Here is a 20,385-nt window from a genome sequence, read left to right on the forward strand (position 1 = left end):
GGACACTTGGTATAAATTTCTAATTGGTTTCAGATCCATGTTTACCACAAAACATAACACAGATTTAATACATAATAATACAGTATTTTGTATGGGAAAACAATGCTGTGACATGTATGTAGCTAAGCGTATGCATTACAACAATACAGAGCACTAAAAGTAGAAAATGTAAAAATTAAACAAATTAAATAAAATTAAACGAGAAGATGAATGTAAAGGCAAGGTGCTTTCAGATAGGAGGAAAGCTGTGGCATGTATAAAAATGCTGACCTCACTTTCAAATCAAGATGGCAAAAAGTGTGTTCAGTTGGACTATACTTACGTTAGTCATTAATTTACAAAGATGTGGTGGAATAATAATATGATGAGTTACTCTTAATCATATTGTTGACAAGTGTATGTGTGGCATACTCCACAATCACATACCTAAATGCTTGAACTTTACAATAAAAGGGTCTGGTTGATCAGTTTTGCTGTAGGACACATATAGCTAGAATGGGTTGGTCCACTGTGGATAAAATTGTGAAGGAAGCCTACCTTAAACTCTTACATTTTGAACCAAACTTATCTTAACCTTTTTGAGAATGTGTGGACTGTACTGAAAAGTTTAGTTTGTCTGTGAAAACCAACAGATTTAGTTGAATGTTGCCAATTCTGTCAAGCAAAGCGGTCAAAGATCCAAACAGAGTTGTGCCAACAGCTTGTTGACGGCTTATAAAAGTGGATATTCTATGTAAAAGAGCTATGGGACAAATATAACCGATGTTAGATTTACTGTATGTATAGTTTTGTTCACATATTTGCGACACTCCTTGTTAAATCCCACGTTTTGTTGAACTTAAAATAAGACACCAATAAGGACACCTGCATGTCTGATGCACGATTAACATAATCATACAAAAACATAAAATAAAAAGAACAAATCCACATGAATAGTTCTGTTTATCACTAAGTAAGAGTTTTAGTCAGTCAGAGAACAAAAAACGTTATGGATGATCAAAATTTAAAAACTGCCATGACATGTTAGGATGTTACGTTACGTGTATAAACAATAACTCACAATACAGAGGTAAATGAGTGCGAACTTGTTTGATGGATACAGAAAAAAACGATTATCTGAGTAATCTTTGTTTTTTTCCCATTAACCTGTAAGCTTAAAAATTACATTTGATTTTAAATGCCAACTGTACGAAAAAACGTGAGCGCATGTTAAGGCTAAAGTGAGGTTCTAGGTCTAAATTTACGTTCCATTCATTTACGTTGAAACAGAATAAAGGTGGAGTGTTATCCATTTCAGGCCTGTATGGCTCACTAGGCCCAATGTTTGAAAAACTAAGAAAAAACTTCCAAACAGAGCCACGTTTCATCACACAGACGTGCTACACAGATTTAAAAAATAAACAAACATAAGACACCTAGATACAAAATACCCGAGGTCGCATAAATAAGTTTCCTACTTTTACTACATGACAGAAATGATTCTCATCACAGTAAAACGTGTCAAACGTTGAATAAAGCGATTTCTTTAACCACTCTTGCAGAAAATCAGCCCGACATGACTAGGCCAGTTAGCTCTTCTTTTATCAACGACAAAATGCAGCTCTTACCTTCACACAATCCTGTATTTTCTTTTCTTGAGGTTACATACGGCTTCTGACTTCTCAGGATCAGGGAGACACAAGTGTATACTACACAGTTAAAATCCCAGACTGTCCCGTTGCTTTTTCCATGCTTCCAACAACACCCAGATAACTGATTGGTATTGTTGCCCACTTTGAGAGAAAATCCTTTATACAAAATCGCTTCACCCCAAATTCGTTGCAAACGTTAAAACCAGTGAAGAAAAAAGTAACGGAGACCAAACAAAAACACACGTTAAACCGGAACCGGTAGAGATTGCATGGCTATGCTGGGAATTGTAACGGTGAGAGCTTTCCACACTTCGACGCCTCCTTTCTTTTCCGACTGGATTTGGAGTGGATAGGCTTCAACTTGCAATGACGGCTGTAATCCAAACTGCTCAATGACCTCTACATAAGTGCCCTACGTATGCTATAACAACACTGGCTCGTAGAATCCGTGCAGTGCACTTAAAAGCCAGGAAAGAATCATTTGGGATTCGGCAATCACATCACACAATATGGCCGTCGCAGGGCTTTGGAAAATATTTGACTGAATTGTTGAAGTAAAAAGCGTGATGGGATCATTTGTCGACGATGTGCCGTTACGCAAATAAAGCAGTTAATCTGTGTAATACTAAAAGCGCTAATCTTAGTTAAGTGAAGTCATTTGTAATGATTGTATAAATTCATCTTTTGGCGCCCTCTACCTGTGGCATCCCAAATAGCAAGCAATTAGTACCTTAATAATCTGATTTAGCTCAGGTTCTGGCATTCGAATGTTTGTTTAACCGATTATAATTGACAGCATACTTCGAATATTAGTGTCATTTTATGTTAAGATAGGTTTCAGATAGGCAGTGCCGGATTTTTAAACACTGATTTAGGCTAGGTCCTTTAAATACCACTAATTCTAAACCAGTCATACAGCTAACTGCACCAGATCATGGCTAATTGTTGACTAGCATTTTTGTTCCTTTAACAAAATAAAAATCAGCGATAATCTTATATTTGCCAACAGACCTTTTACTTTAAAGGACCGTCAGTGAATTTAAATTTTAAAAACTCATGGAAACCCATGTACACATGGGAAAACATGCAAAACTCCTCATATGTAGTAACCAGAAGATGACCTATGATCATGTTATTGTGCAGTACCCACTCTTACCAACTTGTACAATGTAATATAGATTATTTTTTAAGGTACATTTGTAATAATTTCTTATAAAGAACTGCTGCGTTCCAATATTCATATCACCCTTGTTGATATGATTATTGTGTCTAACCGGTTGCACCACTATTAACAGTAGTGGCTGCAACCAAACACTTTATCAATATTTCACATCACCGGAGGTATTTTAGTCAATTTTTTACAGAGCTGCTTTAAATCAGACACACTGCCAGTTTTTTTGGGAACAAATTGATAATTTCTAATAATGTTGTCTAGCTTCAACATCTATATTGCCTGGACAATTTGAAGGCCATTTATAACTTTAGTTTGCTTTTTGTCACTAAAATGTTAAATTGCTTTTGTATTTTCAATAACTGTCCTGCAGCATTAGCTCACATAAATCATTTTACATTCTTCTTAGGGGTGGCATGGTGGCTAAGTGGGTAGCACTGTCGCCTCACAGCAAGAAGGTCTTGGGTTCGATCCCCAGGTGGGGTGGTCCGGGTCCTTTCTGTGTGGAGTTTGCATGTTTTCCCCATGTCTGCATGGGTTTCCTCCGGGTGCTCTGGTTTTCTTCCACAGTCCAAAGACATGCAAGTGAGGTGAATTGGAGACACTAAATTGTCCATGACTGTGTTCGATATAACCTTGTGAATTAATGAATCTTGTGTAATGAGTAACTACCATTCCTGTCATGAATGTAACCAAATTGTAAAACATGGTGTTAAAATCCTAATAAACAAACAAACATTCTCCTCAAAAATAGCACTACCACCACCATGTTTAATTAATGGTGTATTGTTGGTGTAATGTGTATTGTTTGAGCATTTGTATTTCACAGGACAGATGTTCATGTTGCTCAAAAACTAAAAATAAATTGATTCATTTAACAAAACAAAATGTAACAATTTTTTTCATGTGACCCAAGGCATGATTCTGTCTTATTATTTTTGTAACTAAAAGTACATGGCAAAAAGCATTTTCACCTTCTAGTAGATATGGCACTTTTAATGGAAAAAAAAAGGAATTTAAATATTTACCTTCACTTCTGTTGTTTATATACTTTATACACATTGGTTTAAATTCTGTCAGTAAAACATTTCATTTTTTAAACAGCTTTATTAAACACTTCTAATGCTTGCTAGACTCTTGCTAGACTTGCTAGACGTAATGACGTAGACACCCGTGAAGAGGGTTTGCACCTACATTGATTGTAAAATGGCTAGTGCTATCTTGCCTTGCTAATGGGAAAAGATCCAAACCTTTTCTCATGTTTATAAATAATCTTGTGTACTCATGCAGTCATCTCTGACAAACTCAGACTTTCAGTGAGCTGGCAAATAGACAGAACAGGCCAGCTGGGACCATTAGAAAATGTGAAGACTGAGCTTGGACGTGAACAAATCTGTGAAATGCATTTTGACACTGATTTTAAGGATTGTGTTCACAAAGTAGATGGGTTGTTCATACTAATCTGTTTGTTTTACTCTTTGTTTTTATCATTCTTATCATAATAAATAATATTTATTTAACTTTCAACTTAGGCGGAATCCAGTTTAAACATGTAAATGAGCAGTTAAGAATTTTTTTCTTTTAATCTATTAATTTTCCAAATCTCAGACTGAAGTTGCTTGCCACATCTTTACACCGGCTAGCAGTGGATTCATACAAAGAGCCCTAGAGCATATGTAAAGTCACACTATGCCCTATGTCTACGTTTATGGACTCAGCAGCAACTCTTTGGTTGGTTTGGAATTTGATCATGCAACCTTCCAGACATCACAGAATTTAGATAAATACTTTATTATTCGATCGTATTCAATGTGTTGTTAATACACTATATGTCCTATGCAATTTACATGACTACATAGCTGGCAACAAAATGAAGATTATTATGTTAAGTAATATTCGTACAGTGGGTGCCACATAGCAACATGAGTGGTAGCAACCTTGGTTTGATCCTTAATGCTGGTCACTGTAAGAAGCCCATTTCTAAATGCCAGCTTTGATCAGCAACCAGCTAATGATGATCTGTGCTTTTTTTCCTAGCAGGGGAGTTTTGTATGTTCCTGCTATATCTGCATAATCAGTATTTCCTCAGAAGGTGAACTTGCTACTCATTTTCTTTTTTATGTTTTACCACTGCTTTATCTTGGTCAGGGTCAATGCATCTTGAAGGCAGCATATGTTGCTCTAAGATCTCAATATACTTTTCTGCATTAATGCTGCCATCACAGAAGTGTAAATAACCTTTGCCAAGGGCACTGACACAGCCCCATACCACAACAGACCCTGGCTTTTGGACTTGTTGCTGATAACAGTCTGGATGGTCCTTTTCGTCTTTGGTCCGGAGCACACTGTGTCTATTTCTTTCCAAAAAAGACCTGGAATGCTGATTTATCTGACCACAATACATGTTTCCACTGTGAAATGGTCCATTCTAGATGCCTCAGAGCCCAGAAAAGTTGACGCAGCTTCTGGACATGGTTAACATAAGGCTTCTTTTTTGCACAGTAAAGTTTTAAGTGGCATTTGTGCATGTAACTCCGTATTGACATTTTCAGCATTTAGCGGACGCTTTTATTCAAAGCGACTTACATTACTGTGACAGTATACAGTCGAAGCAATTGAGGGTTAAGGGCCTTGCTCAAGGGCCCAACAGTGGCAACCTAGCAGTGGTGAGGCTTGAACCGGAAACCTTCTGATTACTAGACCAATACCTTAACCACTAGGCTACAACTGCCTAGGCTACAACTGTGGTTATATCAGCTATTGTTGAGTGATGGTTCTTGATGCAGTGCCGTCTGAGGGATCAAAGATCACGGGCGTCCAGCTTAAGCTTGCGCCCTTGCCCTTTACGCACTGAACTTCCTCCCGATTCCTTGAATCATTTAATGATATTATGCACTGTAGAGGAAGAAATATGCAAATCCCTTCCAATCTTTCTTTGAGGTACATTGTTTTTAACATTTCAATAATTTTCTCACACATTTGTTGACAAACTGGAGATCCTCTGATCATCTTTGCTCATCAATGACTCTTTCCTAGACTCTTTTCCTAGCCTTTCCTAGATACTGCTTTTGTACCAAACCATGATTACAATCACCTGTTGACATCACCTGTTTGGAATCACATCATTATTTAGTTGTTCTTTAACCTCATCACTAGCCCTAAATTGCCCCTGTCCCAACTTTTTTTTGGAATGTGTTGCAAGCCTGAAATGCAGGAATGGAGGTTTATTAATAAATGAAATAAAGTTGATCAGACAGAACATGAAATCTCTTGGGTTCAAACTGTCTGAAATCAAATAAAAGTCAAAGTAACACTGCATTTTTATTTTTTTTGCATTTTCCATATTGACCCAACTTTTTCTGATTTAAGGTTGTAGATACCTGACCAGCCGGTAGCATGGCTGGGAATTCAAACCCTGGATCTCAGCGGTAGGGGGCTAGTGTAATTTACTGCTACACCACACAAGCACCACACAGTGTTCAGTAAAGTTGAGGTTAGTGCCTTGTGCAGGCCACTGAAGTTTCTCTAAATCCAAACTCACCAAACCAAGTCTTTATATACCTTGCTTTTCCCAATCTGTTGCCACAAAGTTGGAAGCACATGTATTTTATATAATACATATTATACACCAGTTAGCAACAGGTGTGGCTAAAACAGTAGGCGTATGCACCTACTTTTGGCCATATACTGTTTCATGCCTTGTTAAACACTCTAAATTTTGTGACAGATGTGTGACAGATGTGTGGCGAAGCGGTAAAACACGCTAGCCTACTACCACTGAGATCCAGGGTTCCTATCCTAATAGTGCTATCAACTGGTCAGACATTCTATGTTTGGGGGTTGGGGGTAGCCAAACAGCCTAGCCTTTGGGAGGTGCACTTGTCAGAGCACTCTCAGTGCTGGTCACAAGCACATATAAAAAAAGAGGGTGGCATCAGAAAGAGGATACGGCGCAAAAACTGTGCCAAAGCAGGTATATGGACCAGAATGATCCCATGTTACTACCTCTTATATGGGAGCAGCTGAAAGAAATATAAAATATTGTCTATTTTCTTAAACTTGTAGGCTCAGAATATGTAGATTACTTAAAGACTTAATTAATATTAATAATGAATGATTTTATCATATGTTCAGACTGATGTTTGTCTGAGCACTTTCGTCAAATTTGCAGCATTTACTTCTTGTCCTAGGCCTGCACTAAGGCTGTAACCATAAATTGTGAGTCATTCTTCCTCATCTCATTTTTCATACCCCTCGCCTCCCTTTTCCCAGATACTACAGGGAAAACTGATCTGATTGCCTAAATAACCACACGAGTAGAAAAATGCATTAACGAAGATGCAGCTGATTTCTCATGCAGGAGCTTCTGGTAACTATAAATCAAAATTTTTGCAAGAAATTATTTATTTATTTATTTTTTACTAACCGCTTTGTTTTGATCAGGGAAAACAGTATCTGAAACAGGGCACCACACTATTGTAGAGTATCACACAATCACTCACTTACTCACTCACCCACACCTACAATCACCTTAATTCACCTTTTTGTGTCAAGGAACCTGTTTTAGACAAAAAAGAACCTGCAAAACTTCCAGCAACTAGTGGCACGATACAGAGATCAAATCTAGGATCCATATTTATTGCAAAATTTTACATTGATGAAGAATGTAACCCTTTCATAAGCATTCCAATTTGCAATATTTACCCTGAGGGCCTGGGTTGAACCTTGGCATGTTCTTGTCGTGTTTGTGTGGGTTTCCTCTGGATACAGGGCTATCCTCCAATTGCACTGGGTACTTTATTGCACCTAGGTAAGAGTGAGAGGATGAATATGGTAACGCCTGACCTCATAAATGCTGTTTTTTTAAAAGATTACACGTTTCACAATGTTGTGGAAAGACTTCCAAGAAGACTCTGTAATTACAGTTTTGCTTACAATTTTGTAATGGAATGTCCAACTAAGCTCAAATTCAGTTACCACACACTTTTGGTTATACAGTGTATAATGTTCTGTAATGTATTGGCACACTGTCTGAAGTGTCTTTCTGCTTTGCGCCAGAACTACTAAGACGCTGACTAGGATGTGCGGCCAGACTGTGTGCAGGACAGAATAGGTAATTTCTCAGGAATCCAGAGCACTAGAGCACCTATGCCAGTTTAAAAAAGAGAGTACAACAATGTACTCTACCTTACTTACTTTACTGACTGGACAATGTTATGATAATATTAATAATTATGATAATTATAATAGATAATGTTATAATAAATGTTATGATATGACAAGAAAAGCATAATGGTTCTATATCTACACTGATCAGCCATAACATTAAAACCACCTCCTTGTTTCTACACTCACTGTCCATTTTATCAGCTCCACTTACCTTATAGAAACACTTTGTAGTTCTACAATTACTGACTGTAGTCCATCTGTTCCTCTGCATGCTTTGTTAGCTCCCTTTTATGCTGTTCTTCAATGGTCAGGACCCCCACAGGACCACTACAGAGTAGGTATTATTTGGGTGGTGGATCATTATCAGCACTGCAGTGACACTGACATGGTGGTGGTGTGTTAGTGTGTGTTGTGCTGGTATGAGTGGATAAGACACAGCAATGCTGACAGAGTTTTTAAACACCTCCATGTCACTGCTGGACTGAGAATAGTCCACCAACCAAAAATATATCCAGCCAACAGTGCTTCGTGGGCAGTGTCATGTGACCCCTGATAAAGGTCTTGAAGATGACCAACTCAAACAGCAGCAATAGATGAGCGATCGTCTCTGACTTTACATCTACAAGGTGGACCAACTAGGTAGGAGTGTCTAATAGAGTGAACAGTGAGTGGACACGGTATTTAAAAACTCCAGCAGCGCTGCTGTGCCTGATCCACTCATACCAGCACAACACACACTAACACACCACCACCATGTCATTGTCACTGCAGAGCTGAGAATAATCCACCACCTAAATAATACCTGCTCTGTGGGGGTCCTGACCATTGCAGAACAGGGTGAAAGCAGGTTAAAAAAGTATGTAGAGAAATAAATGGACTACAGTCAGTAATTGTAAAACTACAAAGTGCTTCTATGTGGTAAGTGGAGCTGATAAAATGCACAGTGAGTGCAGAAACAAGGAGGTGATTGTAATGGTATGGCTGATCAGTGTATATTTCGGCTTTGCTCTGTGGTTGTTGACCAGTGGCGGCTGCTGGTCTTTCAAAGAGGGGAAGCTCATTGTCGGCTTACGTCATAAAATGTGTCAATTTATTTATACATAAATTCTGCCCTCCGTTCTTTTTCAAGAAAATGGCCTGAAATGGGTGGCAGTTTGTCTTTCGACTTCACTCGCAAAATCGGCGATGGGACTGAAGCTCCCAGTGATTAACTGACGGGTGCAGATCTCAAAATAGCTGTCAATCAAAACGGGATTCAGACTTTCGACTGATCCTCCAATCATCTTGCAGAAGCTCCACGTCCAGACCCGCCCACAGCTCCATTCACTCCCAGAGATGCTCAGCGTCCGGGGGCGGGACAAAATCGTGGCATTTGTCCAATGACCTGCGAGTTTCAAAGCAATGAAAAAATCTTTTCCATGCACTCCCGTTGAAGTGAATAGACGCTCAGCTTCTACGGGCAAATGCATTGACGCTCCGGGAATGTATGAGAAGTTAACAAAATCGAGTCAGTTGATTTGTGATAAGTAGCTGATTCTGAACGAACTCGTATTCGAGATGAACGTGTTCTAACACATTTGTGGTCAATGAAATGTTAACACAACTGTACATATTTGACCATTTAATTTTTGACATTTTAGGGGAAGCTGAGCTTCCCTTGCAGTCTTAGAGAAATCGCCACTGTTGTTGACAGTCTGTTGCTTCTGGAAAATAAGTTATTCCCAGTTGTAATGCATTAAAATTGATCTGTGATCATTAATGTCACAGGACCATCTGAGTGGTCTAGCCAAAATTGCTAGAGAAGTTCTCTTCTAGGATGAGTCATCAATTTGACATAAACTCTCGGCTTAGTTATAGGTTACCTTTTTTGCATGTCTGATAATTTGATTTTTCTGTTGCGTAAATCAGTTGAAAAATTGTGGTGACACAATTTAACATCACAATGTAACGTGGATGGGTGTCCGTTGTCATGGGCAATGAAAACAGGTTTTATGATGATTTGGGAATTTACTAAGCTGCGGTAGGTACAACTCCTAATTTCCATGACTCTACAGTGCTAAAAAGAGGCGGCTAGAAAAATAAATGAATGGTAGTATGGAGGTTGGACCAAGGTTACATTTGTAGACGCAGGGTGGCGCTGTTGAAGCGTTTTTAGCGACTCTGAACGCATGTAAAAGTGTCTGCATACTGACAAAAGCTCGCTGAGATTCATGTCATGTTCTAGGAAAATCACGCACACACGCATGAATGAGTGGGTTTAACGTCACACCGTGTCACATCTAACCAGACGTCGGCGTGAATTATTAAATTACTGCTATTCTTTGATCACACCAACAATTCATCTGGCCAGGTTTTGCCTTTACAGTAATTCATCCAACACAAGATCCCAGGTGCTGAATGCACGCAGTGCTAAAATCTACATTGTTTTTCAGGGTTATGAAAAAACCTAAGTTAAAATGAAACCAATCTGACCAGTTTACTATACTAAAAAAAACACTATCTTTATTTCCAAAATAAGTGCATTTAAAATAAATGGTGCCATTCTTGGTAAATGGTGCCATTCTTATTTCCTGCCTATACATTTTCCGCTTATAGAGATTGACATTGGCAGCTTATAGATTATACAGTAGAAAAAAGATCAGGGATGGCAGTAAATAAGTATTGATATATTAAAAATTAATAATCGTTCCTAAATGCATTTGTTCAAATATTCACTTGTTTATATATTGTATTAATATAATACATAAAACACCAGCTCCCAGTGTCAGGGTTTTTGACTGGAACAATTATATGTCAGGGTTTTAGAGGTTAGGCCCAGGGTGTCAAACATCAAGCATGGACAAAAGAAAACAAATAAAAATTAAATGTATAATTAAAAGTACAGTAACAACAGCAACAACAACAACAACAAAAAAAACCTGCCAAATTATCATTTGCAATCAGCTCGATAACATTTCCTGGTGAATTAAACCACACTGTGTGAGTAAAAGCATTAAAAAGTGTTCCACTGAAAAATTGTGCATCTAGTGACCTTGTGTGAAGCTCTTTACGGAAAAGAGTCTCTCAGACAATTAGGTCTGAGAGATGTGTGTAAATGATAAAACTCACACATATACAAACACACACTAGAACAGCTAGTATCTGGAACTGTAGGAATGGGACACAACTGTTACAAACATATCCCCTCACCTGGTGTTGTATTGATGGTGGTGAAACACGGTCTTTGACACATCATTTAAAACCTGTGTTTTGATGAAATAAGCACATATATTTTTAAAATGTGTCCATGGGCCATTTGTGACTCGTGACATGTGGAGCATATGTAACTGTCTCTTTAAGCCATGCTTTTGGGCACTGCTGTAGACCCTTGTTGTAAAGAGGACCAGTCAGGTTTAAGTTAACGTTTGAAAAACAAAAATGTTTAATACCAGAGCTTAAATTAACATATAAAGTCGGGAAAAAATGGAGTAGTGCTGTTATTGTCTTTATTATGCAGAGAAAAATTAAATCCACACAAATCAATCATGCAGCATAAACCAGAAGGTGCATTATTAATCATTTAATATACCTTATATTTTATGTATAATCATTTAAGATATACTCTCCCGTCTTTATACAAAGAATACATCACTAAACCGGTTTTCTTGGATTGAAAAAAGGTTTTAAAAAAAAAAAATACAGGACATTTACTGCAACTTCTGCTATAAAAATTCTCCATTGACGAAAATGTTTTAATGCCATTGTATTTACCCTGTATGTATTCTGTAGAAGTCAGAATGCTATAATGGTTAAACGTTAATACAGTGACTCATGATCTCTCCAGCCTTTGAACTTAAATGAAAAAAAAAAGTTTTATTTGAGGCGTGTCGGAGTGACTTATCTGTCGATGAGGAAGGAATTACGGGGTAATATTCCGGGAGGAAGGGGCTGATGACGTCCGCAGCATTCTTAATGGGACTTATTGAAAAAAGAGCATGAGTCGCCATTCATGGATAAAAATCCGAGCGATCCGTAGGAGGAGGGGTAGAAAACTGAACAAAAAGAGATGCGGACGAACGAATAGGACGCGCACGACGAATCGCTTCGACTTTTTGATTGCACTAGGTACTGGTTTTGTTTTTAGCAGCTACATATTGTATAAAAGTGAGAAAGAATTGGTGGTGGATGAGGAGCAGAACGTTACAAAAGTGCGGTGGCGCTTGATGCGCTTCAGGCAATAAGAGGAGCCGTGAGAAATCTTACCATCCAACCCAGTCTTTCTCTCTCTCTCTTACTCTCTCTCCATCACTTACACACGCGCACACACGCGCACACACGCTCAGCAGCCGCACCCGAAGCGCGTCCCGCAGTCACCCTCGCTCCCTGTTGCCCAACCTGCCGTAGGTACGTGTCCGTGTTTGGCTGATTCTTTTTTGGGGCTTGGAAAGGTGCACTGAAGGAACTCGTTCATACTCCCGGATTTTCCACTGTTTTTTCTTCTTTGTTCTTTTTTTTATTATTATTACTGCCGTTTTTATTGCCTGCCCGGAGAAGGATTGTGTTTGCGACATGTACTGCGCGTCTTAAACTTTTCAAAGCTTGCATGGATTTAGAAAATTAAAGTGACTCAAAAAAATTTAGGAAGAGTAAAAACAGAAGTTCGTAGCATTGTTAGAAAACAGACGGAGAGTAAAGTAAGGGAATGTTTTTCTTTTGTTTTTCTTTTTTTTATTTTTGGCAAATAACGTAGACTATTGTTACGGTATTCCGTACAGTCGTTGTGTTTTATTAATAACCTTTATAATTTTTATTGTTATTTAAACATGCAGGGCAATAAAACAATTGCAAGTGACAGTAACACATAGTTAAAGTAATCGGTATTTTTGCAGATGACGTATAGTCATGTATCGTTACGGTATTCTGTACAATGAGCTATTCAGTTTGCATTTTTAAATTTATTTTATATTTATATCTATATGCGGGTTGATTAAACAATTAAATACGACTGCAACTTACGTACCGTTCTTTGTTATGTTCAGTCAAACGAAAATCCTGCATTGTCTGGGGCGATCTGTTAAAAAGCAGCAGATTAGGAATGCCATTAACAGATTGTTGGTGTAAAGATTTTACGGTGCTGTATAGACTCGTTAACACCTTCAGCCAGGGTGGATGGTTGGCTTTGAATTTTCAATTGGCTCATGTAGCCTAAATCGAACAAACCCTGGCTAGAAATGTTCTTAGGACTCTAGTCCAGAAATCGAGAATATTAGTCCATCTGCTGCGTTGTCACGCTGACGTGTAGTTGCAAAACTATAGCGGAATTACTAAAATGTCCGGAACTAATGCTCTCAATAGCCGGATTAGGGTTTTAAGCAATTACTTGTAAGCTTTAAACCAGGCAAAAGTCTAATACTAACTGACAATCTCGTCCCTTGATCACTTACAACGTTAAAGGGATACAAATTCGTGAAGAGGCTTAAACCTCCTACTGTTTCACTACTTATAAATGCTAATTTATAATTTATTTACATTGCATAAGTAAATGTGCGTGGATTGTGGTTTGAGAGGTGACAAACAACAAAAAACTATATGGTTTAAAATCGTGTTCATCTATTTCATTGATCCGCATATACATAACTACGTTTAATTTTAAAGAACGGAGTATTGCATGGAATACCAAAAATTCAAGCTAAAGCGGTGAAATTAAAGAAAGTGCGTTACATGCAACGTTGGGTAAAAAGGTGTAAGTCTGAGCGATTTTAACTGTCTTCGCGTTCCCTTTTTGCAGCATGGCCAAAACTAACAGAGCGACTTTGGCTCTGCTCATCTATGGGATCTTAATGCGCTACAGCGCCCACTGCACCCCCATCGCCATGGGCTTCCCCAATATCAGGTACGTACTCCCACCAAACCCCGCCTTTCTTTTTCATTATTGCATTTTTTTACATTTATATTCAATTAAGATGAACAAACGTTCATAATAATTTTATTTCAAAATGACTCGTTTAAAATCCAGTGCTCGCGCAGTGGAATAAAAACTAAACTTGACTTTACTATTTATTTTATTTGATAATGCAGGGTGAATTAGTTAAGCAAATGGTTCATTAGTTTAACTGCTGTAAGAACTGTAGATTTTATAATAATGGTTCTTTCAGGTCAGGGAACGAAGTCATTTTTCCAGTAGTGTTAACGCTCCGCTGTAGTCCTTGTATTTCTATGGGGATGTGCCAGTATAAAATTGAGAATGAACCAGGAATGACGGCTGAATGGCGTCACAATGCAAACAGCTGCAATAAACGAATAGGAAGCAAGCGGGACCGGAGCTTCAGGAATCAGTTTTAGGAACTCGTTCATTTAAATCTGCCTGTCTCAGTCTAGCGCATTGCTCAGTGCTGAATAGAACAGCAAGACTATTGATACACCGTGGCTTTAACAAAATGCAGTTTATTTATTGCAATTTAGTGGCTGTGAAATAATGCATTTTAAGGGTTGCAGGAAAATGCATGCATAATGATGGTAACGAAACGCAGTTACACTTGAATGGTTAAACGAAATGTGATAGTATTTTAGGGCATTTAATGGTTATGAAATGTACCTAATTACATTAATTTTGGTAAATGTTTTTATTGGTAATTTTCAAAGCGCAGTTGCATTTTAATGTAACTGAATTCATGCGGTGTAGTTATTTATTGAAATATATGCATTTTGATGTTTATAATTGAGAGTTTTTGTGATTTTAACGAATTTGGGTCGTGGTAAATTAGTTTTAACAAAATAAATGCATTATAACGGCTAATTTAAAAATGCAGTTTCATTTTAGGGCTGTTAATTTTTATAAAACATGACAGGCGCTCGGATGGCGCAGTGATTTATTAAACTAGCCCACAGCGGTTTAAATTTCAGCGGTCCTATCGGCCTGCTGGGCGTCTAGACAGACATGATTGGCTATGTCTGAAGAGGAGGGGGGTTGGCTGAGAAGCCATGCAATGGATTGGCGCTATGTCCAGGGTATTCCTGCCTTGCGCCCAGTGGTTCCAGATGGTATAGTGACCTTGACCAGGATAATGCGGTTGATGAAAATTAAATAGAGAAAAAAACTTGTTTCAGACCTGTAAAGAAATAGTGCTGAAAAACAAAGATGCCAGAGAAGGTTTTTTATAATGGTGCACTAAAATCTATTTTTTTTGGTTTCTTGACGAACCTATTGATTGGTTAAACTTTAAACATTTTGATGCTACGCTGAATGAAAAACGAAAAATTTTTAGGAAGGGTGAAATTTGTCCATAACAAAAGAAAAAAAAATCTATAATAGGAATCCGTAAAAGGAAACCATACATGCTCTTAATGACCATGCCTGTATCTTTAGCACAAATATATACAGTTAGTGTTTAACATAAGTTTTTCAATTCATTTCATATTCATGAACCGCTTTATCCTGACCAAGGTCGCGGCGGGTCCAGCTCCCCCGGGAAACAAGGCAGGAATACCCTGTGGAGCAAGGCAGGATATCGCAGGGCACGTTACTTCTCGAGCAGTGGTTAGAGGGTTATTTATTTCGTTTTCTGTTTTTAATTGCGACATAAGACATATTAAACATTGCCACTAACGTAAATAAATTGTAAGTACAACGAAAAGAAAGCATCAGTTTTCTCATATAAATTTTAAATATCCACGTAATACTGGCCTATAAGTCGCAATGACGCAGTGATGATTTGGTCCTGATCCCAGGTTAGACAGTGATGTATTTGGGGATGATGGGAATTCTCTGACAGAGCTGTCCTATGAGCCGGAGACAATGAGCGCACGCAGTGCACCAGCACTCCCTGAGGACGCCTATACTCTCTACTATCCACCCGAAAGAAGGTACAACCGCCACCCCCGCCTTAAAAACATATTCTACACAATTAAAATCGCATTCATACCATTCAACTACTGCTGTTCCGTTTATGTCTGCTTTTATTTATTTATTATTATTTTTATTTGTTTATTTAATTTAGGGGTTTTGCTAATGCAGTTGTATAGTCCCAGACAAACAAAGACCAACAGGTGTACAGTATAGCAAAATGACAGATCAGTTAACTGATTTATCTAATAGATCAAAGGGATATGACTGTAGTAGTTGATTAAATAGCTTGAAACTTGTAAGACTGAATCACTTACTGGCGTGAAATAGCAGTAATAAAAAATAATAATAAACATAACGTACGTTTGGTGTAACCTAAGGTCAAGGTGTTCCGTAGGGTGCTGCTAGCCCCTCGACGTTTCCGTTGACATTTTATCATTGACTTTTTTCGATTATGTGCAGGTTAACAAAACGTTTTATTTTACGTTTATTTTTTGTTTTGAGGCTGAATGTTAATACGTATTATGATTAAGCAGCGCTATATGGATTCCCTTTAACAGGTGTTTCATACGGCGCATCAGTCCGTGGATATTGTTATATTATATGCTATTATATTTTTAATTTGACTGCTGGAAATTAAACAAACAAGGGCTTGAAATGCAGATAATGCCATTTCCCTTTCCCTAGTCCAACTGATCATTCGTCACACTGACGTGTAGCTATAGGGTAGTAGACTGAGTAACTAAATGTACTGAATAGAATGACCTTATGTTATTGCCTTTTCTGCTATGTGTGTGTTTGGCGTTTTACCTCAGAACGGAAAAGCATGCAGACGGATTGTTAGATAGAGCCTTGAGGGACATCCTGGTTCAGTTATCAGCCCGAAAGTATCTGCATTCTCTGACAGCAGTTCGTGTAGGGTAAGGGCTTTTCCATTTTTAAGCGTTCACCTGCCGTCATCTTTGTTTTTGATTCTCCCTCCTCCCTTCTGTTTCCAATGGCGATGACTTACTTCTCCGTTGTCCTGTTTCAACGTTCTCCCTTCCGTATTTACGTCTTTTTTCCGATTTTTTTGTCTTTATGTTTCGGCTCGTTTAGATGGACAAACTAGGTGGATAAAATATTTATAAAAAAGTTTGAAAACAGACGACGGATCGAAGCGAACTGCTGATTCAAGAGCGCCTTTTTTAACCTGCAATGCAGTCAAAAATAACGACACGTAATATTAGGTTGTATTATTTTACTCTAAGCTTGTAAATGCAATCATCTGGGTGGCATATATGTTTGGTCTTCATAAATGAATTATTTCGTTTCATATGAAAACAAGCCTGCAAAACCGTTTGACTGTGATGCGGTCACGGTGTTCCGTACATGTTCATTTGCTTATTCATTTATTTTATTTTTCCTATACGCTCTGTGCAGTTTGCAGACAGCAGATATAGTGAGTTATTGAGACGTTGTTCTAGCATCTTTACTGCAATTTAATTCCTTGTTTGTTTCAATTTGATGAGTTATTTTAAAAACAAAAGCCAGGATGAACTGGGTTAAGCGCGGTACGGAACACCAGTAATGCTTTAATATAATAATACACTCAGCACCGATTAATCTTTTCCACACGTCAGTGATATGCAGAGCGTGGTGCAATAGTGTGTGTGTGTGTGTGTGTGTGTGTGTGTGTGAGTGAGTGAGTGACAGAGAGAGAGAGAGAGAGAGAGAGAAAGAGAGAGAGAGAGACTTTATTACTCACTCACAGCCTGAAATATGGAAAACAACAGCTGAAGTCATGCGGTTTCTGAAAATATGGCAGAAAAAAATGTTGTTTTAAAGATATACATAAAGTAACAGATTATTAGAAAGTTTTATAATGTTTAACATTGGGGCATTGACTACAGCATGTGACATTTTCATGCCCAAATAAATAGGGCTAATTTGACTGCACCCATTGTAAATGACAGGAATTGCTTTTCCAAAGTTGGAAGAGAAAACCCAAACTTCACCTTTGAAAATGATTTCTATTATAACTTTGTTATTTTTATAGATATATAGATGTTATAGATATATACTTTTGACTTTTGTATATGTACTTTTTATTTGTAAAAGTTTTGTACCTCTGTGCAATCTGCAGCAACAATGGGTATTGCCTGTAACTTGCCTACATTATGGATTGTTCAGGAGGAGGCATTGGTCATTGTATATGTAAAGGCACATGTTAATAAGCGTAGCTCCTCTTTATGTCTTTGCTCAAATAATACAGAACTCCTTGATAATTGAACTATAAAACTGAATGAAATACAGTGACATCACCTTACACATAGTTTTAAAGCTGTTAACTCATTTGCAGCTCTATGCTAACTTGAGACTTCTTGTTCACAGTGAGGAAGAGGAGGAGGAGGAGGAAGATTCTGAGCCACTGTCCAAGCGCCACTCGGATGGTATTTTCACAGACAGCTACAGTCGCTACCGGAAACAAATGGCCGTGAAAAAATACCTTGCAGCTGTGCTGGGAAGAAGGTACAGACAAAGGTTTAGAAACAAAGGACGTCGCTTTGCTTATTTGTAGCAAAAAAAAGAAAGAGAGAGAAAGGAAGAATGAAAGAGACCCAACTGCCCTCCCTCCAGTGTGTGCATTCGAGTCCAAACCATTCTAACCTAAACTGAGCAGTCGGTGCATTTCACCTGTGTTCTTTTAAACATGTATTTTATGTACCAAGTCAAGCCATTAAAAATATTTTAGTAAGTACATTGCTTTCTATTTTTATTTTGATTTTTTGGTACAAAAGCACTCTAAATGCTGGGTCAAAATTAACCCAGTTTGGGTCAAGTTGAATTCCCAAGAATATCAAGAACATCAAGAGAACAGGACAATAAATATGAAAAGTAAAATAAATATTCAAATTAACCGAGCCCAGCTTAGCACAGCAGTTAATGTGTGGGCTGCACAGCAACAAGGGTCTTAAATACCTAGATTTTATTTTTGACTTTTCTCTGTAAGAAATTTTCTCCAGGTCAGCTGTTCTAAATTTCCCTTAGGTGTGAGTAAGTGGGTAAATGTGTGAGTGTGTGATGCCAGCTATCAAGCTAACTACACATTAAAAATGCACACCCTATTCTTTACACTGTGGTTTATCTAGGTTTTAACTTTAAACTTTACTTCTTGCTGCTCTCAATCTCCATAAACATAGTCAATTCCAAAACATAAAAAAAAAAAAATCACACTATGCCAGTTCCTTTTAAGGTCTAATGCTATCAATTACATTGGGTCAAGTCAACCCAACTAACTTACCCAACAAACTGAACTGGATTATTAATGTAACCCAGCATTTTGTAGAGTGTAAGATCGCACAGTTCTAAGTGTGGACCAATCATTCTGTTTAATGTATATAGCTTTATATGTTAAAATGGTAACTGAAAGGAAAAAAGAAAAAAAAAAACAGAAAAAATATGGCATAAATATATATGACAAATGTGCACCTTGAACGTTATGCGCTTGATATATTGATATCTTTTTCGAATTTATCATATGCAGAAAAATAAATAGATAAAAAAAGACAATCAAAGTTCTGAATGTTATACTTTATTTTTGTAATAGAAAAAAGAAGAATATTTTATTTTGTGCAGAGTTGGACCTGGGATGTACGCAAGCATAAGGCTTACTATAAGTGATCTCTAGTGATCCTAATGGTGGGGCCAGGAAGTGGCCAGCATGAGTCCCTCATTGTTTAACTATGTTTAACTATTTGTGTGTGCTTTAGACGTGTATTTTACATGTCTGACTTTGTTGTCTTTTTGTGATTTAAGAGCCAGTGCTTGTGATTGGAAATGGTTCACACTAAAGTTATTCTTTTATTGTTGTGCATTTATTTCCTAGAGGCTTGCTCTGTAAATCTCAAAAGAACCATCCCATCTCACCTGCATCTATATGCATGATGTACATATGTATGTATACATGCATATGCATGTTTTGCATTATCCAGACTTGGACAACAGTAGAGTTTGGATTATACAAGACATGTTTTTTGTTTTGTTTCTTTCATCATTATTTCTTCATTTTAAAACATTATAGATTTCGTAAATCCTATTCAACATGGTTGTGCAGTCTACAAATGTGGTAGACAAGTCTGCAAAATGAATAAAATGGAATGCTTCCTTCTTTCTTTTTAGAAACAAAATGAAGCGCATGCTCTAATAAAATGTGTTGTTCAACTGGCATGTCATTTGATCAATTCCAGGCATGTTCGTAGTCATGGTTTTGCTTCATTTTTGTCTTTGTATTATTTCCAATATTGTTGTTTTCTATTATAAAATGTTGTGTATTGGATACAGAAATACAGAATGTGTTCTTGTTAGAAGAAGTCAACTGATTTTTGAGAGAAACAGCAACAGAGTGTTGTTTGTTAAGGTCCAACATTTTGATAGGAATGAACAATAGTCTACCTTCTGGACTCCTGAGCAGTATTGCTGCATTTCCTGAAACTACCTGCTTTTTCTTTTGATATTTTATTTACCACTATCATTATTAACATAAATGTGGTACTCTGTAAAAAAGTAAATGAAAAAAAGAGGAAATCTAAAATCCAAAGTGTCCAGGCAAC

General features: G+C 37.5%; 2 protein-coding genes across 6 annotated transcripts in view; one reads left to right on the plus strand and one right to left on the minus strand.

The window, feature by feature from the left end:
- Positions 1-2,085, minus strand: part of yes1 (YES proto-oncogene 1, Src family tyrosine kinase) — a 79,551-nt gene extending 77,466 nt beyond the window's left edge. Inside the window, exon 1 of the mRNA XM_062993944.1 lies at positions 1,608-2,085. The gene's annotated coding sequence lies outside the window, so the exon portion shown is untranslated. The remainder of the gene's footprint in view (positions 1-1,607) is intronic.
- The window catches only part of adcyap1b (adenylate cyclase activating polypeptide 1b), a 55,570-nt gene extending 37,037 nt beyond the window's left edge, over positions 1-18,533 (plus strand). Inside the window, exons 1-5 of one of the 5 annotated variants that reach the window (XM_062993946.1) lie at positions 12,019-12,075; positions 13,739-13,843; positions 15,679-15,813; positions 16,609-16,713; positions 18,167-18,533. In XM_062993946.1, coding sequence (XP_062850016.1) covers positions 13,740-13,843; positions 15,679-15,813; positions 16,609-16,713; positions 18,167-18,353 — 531 coding nt within the window. In that variant the 5' untranslated portion in view covers positions 12,019-12,075; position 13,739 and the 3' untranslated portion in view covers positions 18,354-18,533. Of the gene's footprint in view, positions 1-12,018; positions 12,076-12,113; positions 12,355-12,512; positions 12,645-13,738; positions 13,844-15,678; positions 15,814-16,608; positions 16,714-18,166 lie in introns of those variants that run through there. The other 4 variants (XM_062993945.1, XM_062993947.1, XM_062993948.1 and 1 more) reach the window with 4 other exon arrangements.
- The last annotated feature ends 1,852 nt before the right edge of the window (positions 18,534-20,385 follow it).

This window comes from Trichomycterus rosablanca, chromosome 4 (assembly GCF_030014385.1).
Source record: "Trichomycterus rosablanca isolate fTriRos1 chromosome 4, fTriRos1.hap1, whole genome shotgun sequence".
NCBI classification, from domain to species: domain Eukaryota; kingdom Metazoa; phylum Chordata; class Actinopteri; order Siluriformes; family Trichomycteridae; genus Trichomycterus; species Trichomycterus rosablanca.